The sequence below is a fragment of the Glycine max genome, chromosome 2 (genome assembly GCF_000004515.6).
Source record: "Glycine max cultivar Williams 82 chromosome 2, Glycine_max_v4.0, whole genome shotgun sequence".
Classification (NCBI taxonomy): domain Eukaryota; kingdom Viridiplantae; phylum Streptophyta; class Magnoliopsida; order Fabales; family Fabaceae; genus Glycine; species Glycine max.
This window is the reverse complement of record NC_016089.4, coordinates 45,836,111-45,851,559: the sequence shown is the minus strand read 5'-3', so window position 1 is coordinate 45,851,559 and position 15,449 is coordinate 45,836,111. Positions and strand designations below refer to the sequence as shown.

Below are 15,449 nucleotides of genomic sequence, written 5' to 3'. Positions count from 1 at the left end.
TTTATCTCATTCCACTCTAATGTTAGATCAAATTGATACTAAATTAAAAATAAAGATTTGTATAGTAAATTATTTTATTTAAATATGTTTTTAGTTCCCAATTTATTTTAGTTCCTAGAATTCCACAACTAATTTTTTAGTCCTTTGCATACATCGTTAATGTAATCAAACATGAGATATGTAACTCACAATTTGTAATAATTTTTACTGTCACAGCTTAAAAAACAATAAAAAAAAATTGAACGTGATAAAAAAGCATTGGTTAACAATGATTTTTTCTTCTTCAAATTATTAATAAGCTTTTAACCTTATATAATAATTGTGAGAATAATATATAACAAATAATAAGATATTAAATAAGTATATTTTAATCCAAACACAACAATATTTTACTTTTATTAAATGTTTAAATATGTTGTTATTTTCTTAAATATAAGATTTTTTTGTTTCAATTAGTTCCCAAAATTAAAATTTATTTTTTTAGTCCTCCAAATTCATAAAATACTTTTTTAGTCCTTCTCTTTATATGTCATTAGAGTGGGCTATAAATAAGGAATATTAAATTCTAATTTGTGACAATTTTTACTGTCAAAAATTTATTTTTAATTTAAATATTAAAGTATGATTTATAGGACTTAAAAACTATAACAGATTGTGGAGAAAAAAGTGCAATAAAAAACCTCTTGTCCTCCATACCCTAGAAATCGATTAATAATGAGAGAGAGAGAAAGAGAGAGAGAGCAATAAGACTTTAGCTTTGCAAAATATTAATAATTTGAAGGGAAAAAAAAACTTAAATAGAGAATGAATGAGGGTAGTATTTTCAAATCTTGGTCCTTTCTTAGAAGTACCGAGTACGATTTCCTTACCATGCACCAAATCGCTTATAAGTAAACTCAATCCAATTAAGATTATAGTAGGGACAAGAATTGTCCATGAACCCTGAAAAAAAATTGAACATTTATAATTATGTTTAACATTGATAAAGACTTGAAAAGAAGGTAAAAATAGATTGATCGAGACTTTATCCTCTAAGATTCGTACAATGATTTTATTCCCATGTCAATTAGGACTAACTTAGGAGCATGGGTTAACAATGATTTTTTTAAAGACAATATTCGATCCACTGAATCAATTATTTTATTCCAATAACAATATATAATGATGTCTTGTATGATTGTAACATTAATATTTGATCACTACTCATTTCATGATATAATGCTTTATTTTCTCAAGTGCTTCAAATATCATTATAAATTTTTTGATCATATAGAACATGAATCTTATTTTAATATTTCAGTACCTTTCTCTTAATTTTTGTCCTTCTGTTCCCCCTCTACGATCCAGACAGACCATTTAGATCCATGTATATCCCCCCTATCCCCACTTTAACAAGAAAAAAAAAGTAGAATGGAGGAGCAATATTAAATATTTGCATATGCTCGCTATTTATTGCTGTAATTAATTGAAATTTAATTTATGATAATACTAAAATAACTTTAACGTAGGTTTTGTTGCCTTTTTGCATTTTGTATGAATTTTTTTAAATATACCTATAAATAATGTAAAAAAATTCAATAAACAAAAAAGAAAAGATGTGAAAGACATTATCTGAAGCGTCGAATGCCATGTGATGGGTCAGTCATAAACTGTCCATATCAATATATACCATCATCAGAAATTTAGTTTCAGGGAAAAAATATAAGGGAAGATGAAAATAAATGTATTTTACATTTTTAATTGATATATATATATATATATATATATATATATATATATATATATAATAAGTTTCTAAAATTTAAAATAATTATTTTAAAAATCATATTTATTATATTTTTTTTATTGGCTGCCATTATACTGACAATTCATAATAATATATTACACTCTTTTTTTGTTATTATTATCCTAAATATAGACCTTTTAACATTGCATCCACCTAAATAATGCCTGGCAGAGAAGGTAAAGGTAAAATTCACCTGTACAAACATAGGAAATTAGGAATAATATAATATAAGTTATATAACAGATCGAGTATGACAAATTGACAATTTAGTTGAGGATGAAGCAGCATCATTATTTAAAATCCTATGATTAACAATAAATAGGAAGGCAATTTGAGTCAGTGCACGAGTTGCTGCCATTAACTTGGCGCGATTAGCGCTCATTGATTTGTCACCTTAACTGCATAATCTGAGTTCACCACATATATATGAGGAACTAGAACTCCCTAACCCCCTAGGTTACATTATGAATATATATGTAAAATGAAAATAATAAGAAAAAAACGATTTCATTGAGGATAAAAAAAAGTACATGTGTTTAAAATGTTTAATATTACAAATAGTTTATTTAGTGGAAATTATTTTAATGATAAAATCAAATCAAATCTGAAGGCATGCCCACTTCAGTACTTCGTAACAAATATCGAACAGATCAATACAATATCAAACAACTCATGAATAGATATAGAGATTCCTCGGGGGACAAGGAAACAGGAAAATTTACCTGCCTGAATAAATAAAGAGTGAAACTTATTATGATATTCTTGTACATATTTTTACAATTTATTTTTCCTTTTTCTCTCTATTATATATCTCTCGTCTAATCATAATTAAGCTTTTTCTTCTTCTTTTTATATCTCTCTTAATTACATAAAAAGTTACACAAAAGTGTCGTATCGATATTTTTTTCTTCATTTTTGTAAAAAAAAAAAGGTTTTCATAAATAATATACATCTCGATTGTTGTAACAACAACATAGTTAAGTTACCCGGCCCGTGGCCAATCTATGTCTCTTACTGAAGCATTTTCATGAACGTGCATGAAATGATTCAGAATCCAAAAACGGCACTATATATTTTGTCGCTTAATATACCTTCCTTGTCAGCTTAACCAGACCAATAATCAGAAATTGGATCATACCACACAGCTCACGTGGCCCTGTTCATTGGAGACATGAATAGATTCATATGATCTTAACCTGTAACCAGCAACCACCTATGGCCAAGGCCATGGGCTACCATTCTCAATTACAATTAGAATTAGAATGTTGGTCGCATCTTGCATAATCACATCTTGTATGGTTGGGACATATGCATCTTTAAGTTCTTTGCATATATCATATGTGTTGCCGACAATTATCCCAAGTTTAAAAAGTAGCGTATCTTGAATAAGCATGATCTTATCCTTTTAACTAGTTAGTAATTATTGGATAAAAACGACAAAGCTTATAAAAGTATATGCCATTGTAGGAGGTAACAAAGTTTGAATTGTGGGGCAATGTACTCTCTTTGGAGCTCATCCTTATGTGCTTCTTTTTTCTCCCAATTGCAACTTAGCTAATGATTTTCTCTTTTCTTTTTGTTTGTTTCACTTTTAATGAAAGTTGTTCACCTCTTAAAATCAAATTCACTTATTGTGTATATGTGTATGCCTGACGAGAAAGTATCTGATCAATTGTGTGGCGGACACACTAAGTATATATATTTCACCTCACATTCACATATGCTACAATGTCAATTTCAATATAGTTAATTAATCATAATATTACTATGTGAAAAAGAAACGACACCATATTGTTGTTACATCATTAAATTTCCATGTACGTTTTTACCTAGAAGTGAAAAAGAAAAAAGGAAAAACCTTTTATATAATTTTGATGGATTTTTAGTTTTTTTATTTAATTAATTTAATTAAGTCAATATTGATGTTTTACATACCATCTATTTTTTAATATTAAAATTAAAGTCTAAAGTATCACATGAGAGAAATGACTGAATTAAGAAACTGTGGGTACGGCAAGAATTTTTTGTTACCAATTTTAATAATAGTTGACACATTATAAAATTTAGTCAAATTTTCCATAATTTAATACTCAAACAATTGGGTGAAATCTAGGCGGTTGGTGATATAAGTTACGTGGCAAATTAAACTTGGGTTAGTAATTTAGTTAAACATTAATATTAGAAATTCTTAAAGCTTCATTAAAATAAATTAAAAATTAGTTCAAAAGATTGATTTGGTGGTATAAGATTCTTTGGTTTTATATATATGATACTGAATTATTTAACATGTCGATTCAATGGATTAAGAAACATTCTCGTCGGACATAAACAAGATTGACTCTAATAAAGTATATGCATGATATATAAAAAAAAAATATAAACTACTTTTATTAAGTATAAAAAAAAACTCTTGCAAACGCCTCGTGATCTAAGTAGTTGCAGAATAATTATTAACATATAACATTTGCAGGTTGCAACACTAAAATTTCTGATTCCCCGTTACTCTTACTCAACAAAGAGGAAATTATATTTGACACAAATTAATTTATCCCGAGAGACAAATAAAACCAGGCTAAAGGAAGACTATATAAAGTAATGGTATGAACTCGAGGACTTTTTTTAAAAACGATTTGGCCTTTCATTTTCTGCCAGAGTAAATGGAGATAATTAACCAGAAGACGTAACTTAATCTCAACAACCCTCCCTTTAGAAAAATAATAAAATAAGTTGACATGAAAATCATAAAATTATACTACAAAGAAAGAAACAAGTACATCATTAATTTTAAAGGGAAACCGTAAGTTGGCTATAACAAGTTAGTATATAGTATGAGAGGCGTGCCAACACGACGACATAGACAAGTGAGGGTCCCAATAGTTTGGTTGTTAATCTTTTTCCAAAGTTACATACTCAACACTCTAATATGTTATATCTGATACAAATCTGAAATCTCCCATTTCTGATTTCCTTAAATATCCTAATAATTACTATTACCAAGCTCCCTTTGAATTCAAGACTTCAATCCTCTCCTTCCTCTTCTCTTTCTCATAAGCCATCTATAGCCATAAACATTACCTTTATCTCCAAAGGCTTTCTTGTGTTCATGGTAATCGAAACCAAAGTACATTTTCTTAACTCATCTCTTTAATTTCTCTCTCTCTCTCTCTCTCTCTCTGCTATGAAGAAGCTCTGTCCCAATCTTACTCGCGAGGATGGGCTCGAAACGGTGCTGGAGGTTCCCATCCCTGAGGAGATTTTCACCATCAAGAGTGGAACCAGCAGAGCTTGGCATAACATGAAGTCATGGATGAAGCCAAATGTTGAATCTTCAAGATCATCATCACTCTTTGGAGGCCAAAACACAGATATCCAACTATTGCTTGGTGTTGTTGGAGCGCCATTGATCCCTCTCCCTGTCACCTCTCACAACCAACCTATCACCATTAAATCCCATAACATTGTGAGTAAATGACTAATAAGACAACACTCTCTTTTTTATTTTTGACAAAATTTAGATGCAATTCCTTAGTGTTACTCTCCAATCAGAATTGGAGTTTAATTCATCTTGATAATCTATGTTGATGTTTATTGCAAACCTTTCTTATACATATTATTGAGATGAAACTTCAATTCTCAATCCCATAACATTGTCACATTGTTAGCATTTGCCAGGTGTTTTGAGCGTTATTCTCCTATAAGAATTAGAATTTCATTTTGGTAATCTATATTAATCTTTTTATTATTGCAAACCTTTATCATGCGGATTAATTACTTAGATGAAATTCCAATTCTGTTTGGAGAACAACACCAAAAAACGACAACGCCTAAGGAAACTGTATCCAAGTATTTTCCTTTTGTTTTTTAAGCATACAATGATCATAATTGACTAATTGAGTATATATATGTATATGTATCTCAATTTTAACTCTTTGATTGTTTGTGTTGAGAAGGAGGCTTCGATGGCGAAATACATAGTGAAACAATACGTGGCGGCCGTGGGAGGAGAGAGTGGTTTGAATTCGGTGGAAAGCATGTATGCGATGGGTGAGGTGAGAGTAGGGTCAGAGTTTTCAGAAGGGGAAGAATGTGTGAGTAGCAAGAAGACGAAGAAGGTACAGATGAAAGAGGAAGTGGGAGGGTTCGTTGTGTGGCAGAAGAAGCCAGAACTGTGGTGCTTGGAACTAGTTGTTTCTGGGTACAAAATCAGTGCCGGGAGTGACGGCAAAGTGGCGTGGAGGCAAACACCTTGGCATCATTCTCATGCTTCTCGTGGCCCACCAAGACCACTTAGGCGTTTACTTCAGGTAATTTCAATTTCAGTTTTACTAATCCGTTTTTTCTTTTTCGTTTTCAGTTTTTTTTCCATTTAATTAAAGTTGTTAAGTTGCAAAGAGGTGTGTGTGTGTGTGTGTGTTTTTTTTTATTTGACATAATGGAACATGATTAATTATGATTAGGATTTGGTGTGTTATGTTACTGTGGGGACATTGGGGTTAAAGAGAGGATTCGCGCAACTTTAAATTTTTTTGCTGATTTTCATGCTAAATTCCCTGCTGTCGGTTTTCAAGTTTGAACTGAGGAAATGGGTGACGTTGGCCTGGTGTTCCTTTGTGTCTCTTGCCATTATGAATGGGGGCCAAAAGGGATTCCAAACCGTGTTCTTGCATTAATTGGTGTTACTTCTTTAATTTGATTTCCTCTGAGTCACTATAGTGTGAATCTGAATTGAATGTGTTCCCATGATCCCATCTATGCTGCATTCCCACGTCACTCAATTTTTATTTATTTCTAGCTCCCTATAACACAGAAAAGCTAGTTTGAATGTGTTTCCAAACGCTGCCTAACCGAATCCCACTCATCCAAAACCAAGTGCTTCCCCTTTTAAAAATAATAAAAGAAAAAATAAAAAATTCGATTCACTTTCCAAATTGTTTTTTCATAGAAATTAATAACTTAGCCCTCCCTGAACGCGAAGTTGTCTACATTTTATAACAGAAGTCAACAATTTAATATGTAATGCGAGGAAATTTCTTCCTTATTTAGTCCGAACTCATAAGTATCTAATCCTCCAATTCAGCAGTTAACAATACTTATCGTCATTCTTAGAAGTCAACAATTTGCTAGACCCTAAAAGTCAACAGTATCTATCTTCATTCCTCGGTGCATGACAACTTGTATTCATTTTTTCAAATAGCTTTTTTTTTCTTGTGTCCTCCCAAGCCTTTTGTTAATGCGTCACAGCTAGGTAATCGCCATTTAGGCATCTTTTGGTTATTGCCAGGACATGAAATTTGACTAACAAAGAACGCTCACTAATTTGATGTCCTCAGTTCATGATTCACGTATCATAGTCATATGCCCCCATTTCATGCTTCCTACATACAATCAATCAATTAAGAAATAAGAGAGACAAAATAGGGGAAGGAAAATCTAACGTGTTAAGAAAGCAAAATACTAGATTACTAGCTAGTGTCGAATAACACACATATTACTATATCCACATTTTAATTATGATTTCAATATAAATAATGTTGTCCATTCTATAATTTTTTTTTTAATTAACGCCTTTTGAACAGGGTCTTGATCCAAGGTCTACGGCAAATTTGTTCAACAACTCCATATGCGTTGGAGAGAAGACAGTGAATAATGAAGAATGTTTCATATTAAAACTTGAAGCCGATTCCAATTCACTTCGAACAAGAAGTAGTAGCAACGTAGAGATTATTCGCCACACGGTGTGGGGCTACTTTAGCCAGAGAACAGGCCTTTTGGTCCAATTAGAAGATTCCCACTTGATCAAACTCAAATCCAATGCAAGTGAAGCCATATTTTGGGAAACCAACATGGAGTCCCTAATACAAGACTATAGAATTGTGGATGGCATTAACATAGCACACGCGGGGAAGACTTGGGTCACATTGTCAAGGTTGGGTGAATGCCCTGAGAGCCATTCGACGACAAGAATAAAAGAGGTTTGGCAAATTGAAGAAGTGGATTTTAACATCAAAGGGTTGTCCATGGATTGCTTCCTACCACCTAGTGATTTGAAGAGAGAGGAAGAGAAAGGGGTGGAAGAGTGTGGGGTGGCTGCAAGCAATGCAAAGTTGCCCTATAAGATTCAATCTGCTTCTTTTAAGATTAGTGTCTCCAAAGTAGCAGCTATTAATGTGGAGGATTCAAGTGCTAGTGAAAGTGATGATGAAAACGTGTAAATCGGTACCTTACATTTTGTAAGACCATCCATCCCATTTGTGGGGCATGGTCGAGCTTGTAGGGGATATGTGGTATTTGTTAAATAACTTAATTCCTTTACTTCAGGGTGATTTTCTTGCAACAAATATAGAACGTAAAACTTACGATATATGCTCATTGGAATCTTAACTAAATAAAAAGTGTAAAATCTTAGGATAATCTAAGTATATTTTGTGATCACTCGATCTAGAATCTAGTATGAAGCTCAAGTTAAATTTGTTGTGTATAAACGTGTGTTAATTAAGGTTTATCTTTATAGAAGAAAAAAAAAATGAAGAAAACAAAGAAAATTACTTATGATACATTTATCTATGTGAAACTCTATGAATCTTAGGCGTTGTCATTTTATTGAAGAATGATTTTCATTCCTTTTGTTAGCTTCTAAGATATTCTGAACAAACTTTTTTTTATATATATTTAGTAGCTTATAGCTTATTTTTATAAGTTACTTTAAGTAATTTTTTAAGATAATTAAGTTTATAAGTTACTAGCGTTTTTGTTTTTCAATTTTATCCTGGTTATTTATTTGAAATTCTTTTTTATCTTTATTTTAATTTACAAACTCTTTTTTCTTATTTTATCACTCTTACATGCACACAACAATCAAATAAAAATCAATTATCGTGAGAACTGGAATTCTACTTATTTTTAAAGTTCAAACTATTTCTCTTAATTATTACAATGTTCATTTTTATTTTCAACTAAAGTAATTGGTCACCAAAAAAATTGATAAAAATCAATTGGAGAGAAGACAAATAAACATTTTAAGATTAGTGTCTCCAAAGTAGCAGCTATCAATGTGAATGATTCAAGTGCTAGGGAAAGTGATGATGAAGACGTATAAATCGGTTTAGGGGGATATGGCAATGGGAGCTAAGATGGAGGAGGCCATGGTTCCAATTGAGGAAAATGTGGTACAACAAATGTAGAATATCATAGATGAAGCTAGGCCATATCAACATAGGCCGGATGGGTGGGAATGAAAATTAAATAAAGGGAAGCAATATGTGGTGAGAGAGGTATATGATAATCTTGTTAAATGGGAAACCTTGGAGGCGAAGGATTTTTATCAAAAAAATTGGAAATTACCTATACCGTCAAAGGTTAAAGGGTTTATTTGGAGGTTAGCACATGATAGAATTCAAACCATGGACATGCAACTTGAAAAAAAAAAAAAAAATAATTCCTGATGATGCTAATCTACAATGCGTGTTTTGTAATGAATGTATGGAAACATCTAAGCATTTGATGTTTGAGTGTAAGTTTGCTCAATATGTTTGGAAGAGTTGTTATCTGTAGTTAGGAGAGGTACATATATTGCCATCAAATTGTTTTGATCATTTTTGGCAACATGGAGGAGGGCTCAAAAGGAACAAATCAATCCTAGCTTGGTGGTCCGTGTGGGCAGCTGTGGTATGGGGGATTTGGACACAAAGAAATGATATCAAATTCAATATGAAAAATATTGATTCTGAAGGGGTACTTGATGCAGTAAAATACAAAGTTTGGTCATGGTGTAAGGCCTATTTTCGAAACTTTGATGCATCACTCTATGTGTGGAATATACATCCACTTTATTGCCTGCAATATATCGAGTGAATACTCATATAGAGAGGGTGCAATCTTCTGGAAATGACTTTATTTGATGAAGGCAAACTTGTGCAGGGCATTGTGTAATATGTTTTGCACGTAAAAGCTGAAACTGGGCCAGCAATATTGGGCCTTTTAGTGTATCATCTACCTTGTAAACAACTGGGCATTTGGAACTCCTTGTGACATTGCCTTTCTCATTAATATAACTTTTGAAAATAATTCAAATTCCACATCCACTAACAATACAATTATATATAAGTGAAGGACAATCCTTATCCCTTGAACTAGCTTTTGAAGTTGAGTTAAGCTTCTCACATTATTCATTCTAAGAATAACTTAATTTTTTTTGCTGTCCAAAGAAAGGACACATGAAGAAGGACTGCCCCAAATTATTCAAGGGTTGGAAACCAAGTTTGCGACATATACGCGTTTGGGGATGCCCGTCTGAAGTAAGAATCTATAATCCACAAGAGAAGAAACTAGACCCTAAGACTATTACTGGGTATTTCATTGGATATGCTGAAAGGTCTAAAGGGTATAGGTTCTATTGTCCATCCCACAACACTAGGATTGTGGAATCAAGGAATGCAAAGTTTCTTGAAAATGACTTGATCAGTGGGAGTGATCAATTTCAGAACATTTCTTCTGAAAGGGATCACTATGAAGCTGAACCTTCTGGGACAAGTAATAGGTTGGTAGTCATTCCCACCCCTCAAGTTAAAATGGGTGTTAGACAACCAGTGATTGAAGTTCCACAAGCTGTTGAAAGTGATCATGTAGATCGAGTTGTTTGTGAGGAACAACATGATGATATTGAACAAACTGGTGAAGAACCAGTTGAACAAGTTCCTCAGCAAGATGACCAAACAACATTAAGAAGATCTACTAGAATAAAAAAGACAGCAATTCCTAGTGATTATGTAGTGTACCTACAAGAATCAGACTACAACATTGGAGCCGAAAATGATCCTGAGACGTTTTCACAAGCCATGAGTTCTAAGGAATCAAATTTGTGGTATAATGCTATGAGAGATGAGATGGATTCTATGGCATCTAACCAAGTTTGGGATCTCGTTGAGTTGCCTGTTGGTGTAAAAGCCATCGGATGTAGATGGGTCTTCAAAACAAAGAAATACTCAGAAGGCAACATTGAGAGACATAAGGCAAGACTTGTTGCTAAAGGATTCACTCAAAGAGAAGGAATCGATTACAGAGAGACTTTTTCCCCTGTATCTAAGAAAGACTCTCTTCGAGTAATTCTGGCATTAGTAGCTCATTTTGATCTTAAGCTGCATCAAATGGATGTGAAAATGGCATTCCTGAATGGTGATCTAGAATAAGAGGTTTACATGAAACAACCTGAGGGATTCTTATCTAGTGTTGGTGAGCACTTAGTCTGCAAGCTTAATAAGTCCATCTATGGATTGAAACAAGCCTCCTGCCAATGGTATTTAAAATTTCATGAGGTCATTTCTTCATTTAGCTTTGAAGAGAATGTCATGGATCACTGTATATACCAGAAGGTCAGTGGGAGTAAGATTTGTTTCCTTGTATTATACGTAGATGACATTCTGCTTGCAACTAATGATAAGGGTATGCTATATGAGGTGAAACAATTTCTCTCAAAGAACTTTGATATGAAGGATATGGGAGAGGCATCTTATGTCATAGGCATAAAGATCCATAGAGAAAGATCTCGAGGCATTTTAGGCTTGTCTCAAGAAACCTATATCAACAAAGTTTTAGAGAGAGATTTAATATGAAAGATTGTTCACCAAGTGTAGCTCCCATTGTGAAGGATGACAAACTTGCTTTGAGTCAATGCCCCAAAAATGATTTTGAGCGGGAACACATGAAAAATATTCCATATGCTTCAGCAGTTGGAAGCCTTATGTATGCTCAGGTTTGCACTAGACCTGATATTGCATTCGCTGTTGGAGTTTTGGAAAGATATCAAAGTAATCCAGGTATTGACCACTGGAAAGCTGCAAAGAAAGTGATGAGATATCTTCAAGGAACAAAAGATTACATGCTCATGTACAGACAAACTGATTGTCTGGAAGTGATCGGCTACTCCGACTCAGACTTTGCTGGTTGTGTTGATTCACGAAGATCAACATCTGATTATATTTTTATGTTAGCCAATGGAGTTGTATCTTGGAGAAGTGCCAAACAAACCTTGACTGCTACTTCCACTATGGAGGCTGAGTTCGTTTCTTGTTTTGAGGCTACCTCGCATGGTGTATGGTTGAAGAGTTTCATATCTGGCCTTAGAGTTGTGGACTCTATTTCTAGGCCATTAAAGTTGTATTGTGACAACTTTGCTGCAGTGTTTATGGCTAAAAACAACAAAAGTGGAAGTCGAAGTAAGCACATCGACATCAAGTACTTAGCCATAAGAGAACGTGTTAAAGAAAAGAAAGTGGTCATTGAACACGTCAACACTGAGTTAATGATTGCTGATCCTTTAACTAAAGGCATGCCACCAAAGAATTTTAAGGATCATGTAGTACGAATGGGACTTGGTTCCATGATGTAATTTCATTGTATGTACATTTGTTATTTTCAATGAAACTCTTATTCAGTTAGATATTTTCTCATATCGTTTTGTGCACATATTTATTTATTTCGAGAAAAATCATTCGGTTTAGATATAGAATAAACATATGGTTTATTCATTAAGTTGAGAGCTAGTGTTGAGAGACTCGATATATTGTGGTACATGAGAGATACTACTCATCATCAGAGGACCTATCGCCATGACTCATATATTATGTTTCTTGTTATGGTTGATGTTGAGTTAAATGGACCAAGTGGGAGAATGTTGGAGGCCCACGTTATATGCACGTTGCACATTCCTTTATATTTTATTATTTTGGAAAAATTTGTTACTTCTGAATCTGGTCCATTTTCCATCCACATTCATCCCATATCTTTGCAAATATATTTGCAACCACCTTCAGTAAAAAATACGTATCCATCATCTCACGTACTGATAACTTCTTATCTCACGTCCGATAACTTCCTATCTCACGTTCTGATAACAAGTTAAGAGAGCTCTGTGATGGACAGACTCTATAAATAGGATGGGGTGCTCTCAGTTTTGTATCACCAAACTCACTTCTCTATTAAAAAAAAATACACCATCTATTCAGAGTGAGTAAGGGTCTGGAAGAACAAAACTGTCTTTCAGGTTCGTGTGTGCGTCGCTTCCCGTTCAATTTGCAATAGCTGGAGGTACGCTCGTAATTCTTTTAATTTCCGCTGTTTGATCTAAATATGCTATTTAAATTTATTTGCATGTTTAGATCAGTGTATATATATTTTTACATTTACGTGTTTGTTATCATTTTTGAAGAATGGTTTTCATTTTTCATTATCTTTTTCCCTTTAAATATATGTTTACTAAATATATGTTTACTAACGTAATAATCAGTGTGCCCTTTAAATAAAAACTTCCATAACATTTTTAATTAAATGATGGAATGAAATATATTTTCTAAATTTTTTTAATTAAATGGTTGAGCATAAATAAAAATATTAGAAAATATTATATATTAAATTGATAATTATATTACCAATAGATAGTTTAATTTATTATAAAAAAATTTAAAAGTTATGACAATTTAAAGTTTAAGATAGATATTTAATTATAATAAATATGAAATTGAATTAAATTTAAATAATTAAAGTGTTTATTAAAATAAATTTTATCCAAAAAATATGATAAATTTTAAAATTAAATACATTCAATTGAATATTGATCGAACACCAATTCGTGTGTCAACAACATTCACACAGGAAACGAGATTAACATATGGTTTCTAACCCATTTATTAGTTTCCTCGGTTGCATCTACAGGCAATATTGTATTTTCTTTTATTTTTTTCTTAAAAATTCTTGTTCTATTACTCGGAGTTCATTCGAAGGAATCAGTTTGCATCCTACAAAATAATTGATGCGGGCGAATAATTCCTTGAAGATAGAGTTTGTTGAATTAGTTGCTAGGCTCAATTCGAATAAATTGTTGATCCTTTCAATTTGAATTGTTTTTAGTTCTGTGCTTTGGTTATGTTTATCAGTTTGTTATCTCTATTTGTTGAATGCGTATTGAAAGGCCTGTTTTTGAAGCCTAATTTCTAGACACTTCCCCAGATAAGATTGAAAATGAGAGATTTAGAAAATCATGTCGGGATAAAGCAATATCAATTTATTGATGCATTTTAACGGAAAACTTCACAACAACTTCCCTTCTATTAAACCCTCACACAAACCACAATACATTACACAACACAAACACATGCAGAGAACAGCATACAAAAAGACATAACACAACACAACACAACACACTTGTTTGGAATAAGAGACAGCAATCAAAAGATTTAACCAGAGATTTGAATAGACTTGACTTGAGGCTTCTTCTGTTCTTCCTTGGGCACAGTAACAGTCAGCACCCCATTCTCCATAGCAGCTTTGACCTGATCCATTTTAGCATTCTCGGGAAGCCTGAACCTCCTCATGAACTTCCCAGTGCTTCTTTCAATGCGGTGCCACCTATCATCTTTCTGTTCTTGTTCTTTGGTTTTCTCACCACTAATCTGCAGCACCCTTCCGTCTTCAACTTCGACCTTGACATCCTCCTTCTTCAACCCGGGAAGGTCAACGCTGAACACGTGAGCCTGCGGTGTCTCCTTCCAGTCCACGCGAGTGTTGGCTATGGCACTACTTTCGCCAGCGTTGGCTGTGGAAAACGGAAACCCTTCCAATGGGTCCCACACGTCCAGAGAAACTGGGTCGAAGACGTTGCTTCGTCGACCACCGAACAAGTTTGGGATGATAGACATGGTTGGTGATTTATTTTGTTATGTTAACTTTGTAAAAACTGGGTTTACTAGACGAGGCTTTCTTTCTATTCACTCACTGCTTCTGATTCTAAGGACAAACTGCGGAGGAGGCTTTATATATATAGGAAACAAGACCTGTGTCTAGTATTTTCTAGGAATATTTATTAAGATAGCCATTGATGGAGACACGTTAATTACTTTCTATAACTTTCTACGGGTTTCTATTAAAGTTGGGTTTGGTTCCCATAATTGTTCACCTTTGTTAATTTGCTTGGTGAATCCGTAAAGAATTTAACTTCAAATACACTATTATTTAATTAAAAATTATTAATTTATCTAATAACTATTTACAGGTCATAAAGTAATTTTAGTTTTAAAAAATTGGTACAATTGTAATTTTAATTAATTAATAGTTTAAAAATTCTTAATGCATTAAAATTAAACTAAAAAACAAATATTTGAGACCATCCCTCTCGTTTGAACATTTGTTTATGATGTGGCGTTCAGTAGCAAAACGAAATATATGAGGTGTTGCGAATTGCGATAACAAATATTTGATTGTATTGAGTGTTGATGCCAAGTGCAGCCACGTCTAAAAGCTCTTTTTCATCCTTGATAATATGTTCACTTAGCTTAGTAGGTTTTTTGAATCGTGATTTATAATCTCATGGTATAGTGTATTACGTTTTTCCTGTCAAGAAAAAGTATATAGCATTACGTTTTGATCATGAAATGAGAAATTTTTGCCCCAATCCTTGGTTAAAGTTTTACTTTACATATACAAACAGATATTTATTCTTTCCCTTCAATCATTGTTTTAAAGGATTTTATTGTATTAACAAAGATGCCTTTATGTAATATAATTTTGGCCTAGTATAAATTTCAATTGTACCTTCCTAGTTAACCTTATAAAAATTTCATTTTGAAATATTTTTTGGGTAAAAAAAATTTATAGATACCTCAATGATATATAG

The 15,449-nt window shown here is 32.8% G+C and overlaps 2 protein-coding genes across 2 annotated transcripts; one reads left to right on the top strand and one right to left on the bottom strand.

Annotated features, from left to right (window-relative positions):
* Nucleotides 1–4,639: 4,639 nt before the first annotated feature.
* LOC100815870 (uncharacterized) lies at nucleotides 4,640–8,152 on the top strand. The gene is made up of 3 exons (NM_001254704.3): nucleotides 4,640–5,246; nucleotides 5,737–6,090; nucleotides 7,363–8,152. Exons 1-3 carry the CDS (start codon nucleotides 4,965–4,967, stop codon nucleotides 7,996–7,998), a joined length of 1,272 nt encoding a protein of 423 aa, NP_001241633.1. The 5' UTR covers nucleotides 4,640–4,964; the 3' UTR covers nucleotides 7,999–8,152.
* Nucleotides 8,153–13,820: 5,668 nt separating this feature from the next.
* On the bottom strand, nucleotides 13,821–14,601 carry LOC100500307 (18.2 kDa class I heat shock protein). The gene has a single exon (XM_003519324.4). The coding sequence runs from the start codon at nucleotides 14,473–14,475 to the stop codon at nucleotides 14,014–14,016; it is 462 nt and encodes a 153-aa protein (XP_003519372.1). The 5' UTR covers nucleotides 14,476–14,601; the 3' UTR covers nucleotides 13,821–14,013.
* Nucleotides 14,602–15,449: the final 848 nt, after the last annotated feature.